Raw genomic sequence first — 5,385 nt, forward strand, 5'->3', positions numbered from 1 at the left:
GTTGCAGTGTCCCTGTTGCAGTGTCCCTGTTGCAGTGTCCCTGTGTGCAGTGTCCCTGTTGCAATGTCCCTGTTGCAGTGTCCCTGTTGCAGTGTCCCTGTGTGCAGTGTCCCTGTTGCAGTGTCCCCGTGTGCACTGTCCCTGTTGCAGTGTCCCCGTGTGCAGTGTCCCTGTTGCAGTGTCCCTGTTGCAATGTCCCTGTTGCATGTCCCTGTTGCAGTGTCCCTGTTGCAGTGCCCCTGTTGCAGTGTCCCTGTTGCAATGTCCCTGTTGCAGTGTCCCTGTTGCAGTGTCCCTGTTGCAATGTCCCTGTTGCAGTGTCCCTGTTGCAGTGTCCCTGTTGCAGTGCCCCTGTACCTCGTTGCCCAGCAGAGCAGCCACGCAGGCCTCGGAGGCGTCGCAGATGGCGGTCAGGTCGTGGCCGCCCTCGAGGGCCAGGACCACCCGGCCCCCGGCCAGGCCCATCAGCTGCTTCGTCAGGTACCCGAAGCCTGGAGGAGGGAACAGAGCAAATGCAGGAGAAGGGCAAAGGTTGTGCCTGGAATGGGGCTCCTGGCGGCGGATCAAAGAATTAGAGAGAGGAATTACATCATATTAAAAACCCACTGGGGATTTGAAAGGACTCAGCGCATAATGTGAGCCAGGCTGGGTTTTAATTCCAGAGCTGGATGGATCTCCAGAGCACCACCATCCTCCCTCAGCACCCCAGCAGGGAATATTCCCTTGGGAAGGAGGGAAAGAGGCAGATTTTGGCCCTGCTTTGGGAGTTCAGTCCGAAAGGACTCAATGCATAACGTGACCCAGGTTGGGTTTTAATTCCAGCCACAGCTCCCTGGGTGGATCTCCAGGAGCTTATCCCACCATCCTCCCTGTCACCCCTCAGCACCCCAGCAAGGAATATTCCCTTGGGAAGGAGGGAAAGAGGCAGATTGTGGCCCTGCTTTGGGAGACGCCGAATTGGAGCAGTGGTTCAGGAGACACCAAGTGGGAGCAGTGGAAGGGGAGGGAGGAGGAGGGGGAATCAGGAATATTTCAGCTGGAATAGCAGCACTGCAGTGCCCCAGAGATATCTGACATCTCGTTCTCAGCAGACAGCTCTTCCCCTATAGAATATGCTATAAAAATTCCAGGGGCACCCGGCACTTTGATCAGATGACACACAATACATTTCTCTCCCCTTTAAACAAAACAGACCCAAGCTAGGAGGATTTAAAAAACGTGTCCTCAAAGCAACCTTCCCCCTCGGAAAAAATCCCAGAAGCCAAACAAAAGAAAAGCCAGGGAACTTCTCCCCTCCATCTCCTTGCTTTGTGTTCTGCAGAATTGGCAAATTAACAAATTAACAGGCAGATAAAATGATTCACTGCTTTGGGAGAGGAGCAAACCATGGGAAATTCAAGCAGCAGGTAAACAAGAGCTTCTCATTCCCAAGTGTTTCTGGAGATCTCGAATAACTTGTCTCTTGTAAATCTATTTCATTTTATTCTTATATAAAGTTTATAGGTTCAGCTCCCTCACGAGGTTTTTGAAGTTCAGTGGAGAGAACAACTCTCCTGGCTGACACAAACTCTTAAAAAATAATAATAAAATCCTTTTTGCAAGAAAAAACTGTCTCCTGGTTCACTGGAATGAAACAGTGCCAGGTAAACCCAGCATAACCAAGGAGGGGGGATTTCAGTGCATCTCCCAAAGACATCCCGGATCCAAAGCAAAAAAGGAGATTCTTGTGGGTCTCTGCAATTGCTTCAAAGGTGGAGAACAAAAATATTCAGCTCCAAATTTTAATAAGGGGTCCTGGAGGAAGAAATGGCCTCGTGGTAGCATTGAAAGCGAGTGTTTACAGCTGCTATTTCTGCAATTTTGCTTTAAACCCAGCCTAACTCTGCAATTCAGCAGCTGTTTTCTGCAGAGATGTGTCTACAAATGAGTTTAATGATATTTATAATATTATAAATATATAAAATTATATAAATATAATTTGCACTCCAAATTGAAATATGCAATACTTAAAAAAAAAAAAAAAAGGTAAATATATATTGTAAAATAAAACCCCACGAAAATTCAAAGAAAAAGGCCAAAAGTTTTGCTGCTGCAATGAAAGATCTGAAGTTAAATCTCAAAATGTAAAATTTAGGAATACTGTAGAGCAGCAATTGGCCCCAGTTTTGGCTCCCTGCTCTTGCCAAGCCCCAACTTACATTTTGCTGACAGGTTATACCCTCCCAGGGGGGTGGGATGTCCTTCCACCGCGTCGAAACCGGACGACACCAGCACCACATCCGGGGCAAACTCGTTGGCAATGGGCATGACCACGGTCCTGCAGCACAAAGGAACCAGGGAACACATCAGTTGGGCTCCTGAACAAAGGCAGGAATGTTTAAACCCTCTTAATTCTCCAGGCTGGGAGCGTTATTCCATGGCAGCAAAGCCCAGCTCCTGTTTTCCTCCGAGGTGAGAGCAGAACACGTTGTGCTGGCTGTGATTTCTTCCACCAACATCCTCGTGTTGTGAGCAGGGAAACGAGTTGTAGTAACTTGTGCTTCCCATTTGGGATCATATCCTGCTCTACATACATGGGAATAAAGAGGAAATGAGAGGGCATCTGCCACAGGCTGCAAATCCACCTGGAAAAAGTCAGTTCATGGCACTGTCTCCGTGTCCTCCTTCAAAATATCTCCTTCAGGTTTGGCAAAGTGGTTTCTCTTTTCCTTGCTAAACTTTTCATTTCCCATGAAATGAAAGGTTGGGGATGTCCCACGGAGCAAAAAAAAGCTTTAAAATGCAAATGTCCCACCCAAATACACCTCTTTGAACTGGTTCCCCACCCAAAGACACCTCTCCCACTGCCAGTTCCCCATCCTCTGACATTTTATCCACTAAAAAATGGATGGAATTGCTCAGCATCCATAAACTACTGACTGTCCAGAGGTATTTAAATGAAACAAGGGGTCTGTGCCTGTGGTTTCTCACCAAAAGACCTTTTCCCTCTGGTTTCTCTCTCTTCAAACACCACAACTTCTCCTCAAAACCAACAAGAAGCTGTAAACACCCCATTCCCCACCTCAAGGTGCATTTTCCAAAGTATGTTCTTTTTCCATTATAACTTCCTACAACATGAACTGGTTTGATTCACATCCCAAAGCAGGAACCCATAAATATCTTTGCACGCACGAGAAAGTTGCTTTACTGAATAGTCATTAAGGGATGCTCTAAAACAGAGCCCAGAGAGGGCTGTTCCGTGCTGGGATGGTCCAAGTGCTACCAGGACACTCCTAAAGTCCACCATAAATCCATAGAATCCACCTCCCTCACCAAGGACTGGAGAAGCACTTCCAAACCCAGCACACGCGGTCAAGGGTTTTATTCTCCTTGAACTTCGAAGTCCTGCTGAGCCCTTTAATTCCCAGCTAAAGGAGAACTCCTAAAATCATCAGATTTATTTTTTCCCCCAGAGTTCTCATGGCATGGGAGCTGCCAGGACCTCGCTGGAAGTGTGGGATCACCAAGGTGTGGGGACAGAGCAACGCACAGGACCGTGGATCCTTAAGGATTCTTGGCCACGGGACAGCTCACAGAATCATGGAATGCCTTGGGTTGGGAGGGACCTTACAGACATCTCATTCCAAACCCCCTGCCATGGGCATCCACTGACGGCCCAGGACAAAGGCTCCAGAGGAACAGGGACAGTTGGTGACCCTTGACTGGAGGTCCCCAGGGGGTGACAGTGGTTTGGAGGTGCCTCCTCCAGCCCAGCCCTGCCCTGAGGGTTAACCTTGAGCCCTGGGGGGGGAAATTTTAGGAGAGGACAAGCAGCAGTTGTTGGTTCAAAGTAAAGCAGGGCTCAGAAGAAGCTGCTTTGAGGATGTCCAGAGTTTTCTGCGGCGCAGGATGGAGTGACCTCCAGCCACAAGTGGTTACTCCAGCACGTACCTCCAACTGGGAGCAATTCCAAGAGGTGCTGTGTGTTGCTGGCAGGTCCCTCAGAGTTTTAAGGAATGTGTCCCAGGTCCCCTGGCTCCCTCTCCAAGAGGTCTAGATGGACAGTCTGTGCCCACTGACTGTCCGAACACATCCCAAGCCAAGAGCACTCCCAAATCCAGGCCTGAAGCCTCTCCTTCCCCCCTGACTCCCACTCAAACTCTCAAGGGCTGCTCTTGTTTCTGATTTTCTCTGAATTCCAGAACCACAGAATCTCCTGATCCCACCAGGATCATCCAGTCCCACTCCTGGCCCTGCACAGATACCCCAACGATCCCGCCCTCTCCCCGAGGGCTGTCCAAACGTTCCTGGAGCTCTTGACACTTCCCTGAGGAGCCTGGTCAGTGCCCAACCACCTTCTAAAGGAAGAACCTTTTCCTGAGATCCAACCTAAACCTGCCCTGGCACAGCTCCAGCTGTTCCCTGGGTCCTGTCCCTGGATATGAGAGTAAAGAGATCAATATTCCAAAGCCACAGCCCATGTTGATGCTCCATATCCATAAAAGCAGCTGTATCTTTGGACATAAAACTTGATCCAGGAGGGTCAGAGGCAGCATTCCCTCATTTTGCCTTTTTAATTGGAAAAAAGGAAAAGAAATCCCATGTGTTTCCCAGATTCCATCTGTGGACAACATTTCAGGCCCATCTCATCCAGCCTCTTCCTTTCTAATCCCCATGGAAAACCAGCCCCTTCGCTCAGATCCATCCCAGGAAAGCCAAGTCCTCGAGAGAAAACAGGGATTCAACTGCAAACAATCCCAGGGCTTTGCCCTGCTGAGGAGACCAGAAAAAAGCCAGAAATTCAAATTATCATCCAGGAGATGAGCAGTTTTGCCAGGAATCGGAGCATTTAAGGATTGGCTGTAAAGTTCTTCAGTGAGGAATGAACAGTCCTAACACCGAACATTCCTTCAATCCATGTGCAATTTTTTTAAAACACAAGGAAATTGAAATTTCCTGAATTTCAGAGGCTTGTTTGGTTTGCCTAAACTAAATTAAACCCTTCTTTTTGAAGAAGCTGAACAGGGACAACTGGTGGCTGCAAACAGCAAAACCTCCCCAGCGTGTCCTGCCATCGCTTGGCAGTGAGGAAAAAAAATAAATGCAATTTTAGCTCTATTTTCCAGAGGCCTGAAGGAATCATTTTTAGCCAGTGATCAGCCAATCCGGCAATTAAATGCCTAATAAATGATATGCAGGTGAAACAACCCGAGAGAGGATTAATTTGGGGTTTAAATGCTCGATGGCAGCGAGGAGATCAGGGAAATTTAGGAGGCTGAGCATTTTAGTGGACCCTTTCTCCCACTGTTGGCCACATATATATATATGTTTTATCTATATTTTTATATAGTTCTGTGGATATTTATATGTGCTAAGGATATATTTTTATATATTATGCATCTATTT

The 5,385-nt window shown here is 47.8% G+C and overlaps 1 protein-coding gene across 1 annotated transcript in view; it reads right to left on the reverse strand.

Annotated features, from left to right (window-relative positions):
• HDAC4 (histone deacetylase 4) overlaps positions 1-5,385 on the reverse strand; it is a 176,043-nt gene that overhangs the window by 12,174 nt on the left and 158,484 nt on the right. Inside the window, exons 22-23 of the mRNA XM_029964418.1 lie at positions 2,199-2,317; positions 358-491 (exon numbers count right to left, since the gene is read on the reverse strand). Coding sequence (XP_029820278.1) covers positions 358-491; positions 2,199-2,317 — 253 coding nt within the window. The remainder of the gene's footprint in view (positions 1-357; positions 492-2,198; positions 2,318-5,385) is intronic.

This window comes from Manacus vitellinus, unplaced genomic scaffold (assembly GCF_001715985.3).
Source record: "Manacus vitellinus isolate BGI_N305 unplaced genomic scaffold, ASM171598v3 scaffold_71_pilon, whole genome shotgun sequence".
NCBI lineage: Eukaryota > Metazoa > Chordata > Aves > Passeriformes > Pipridae > Manacus > Manacus vitellinus.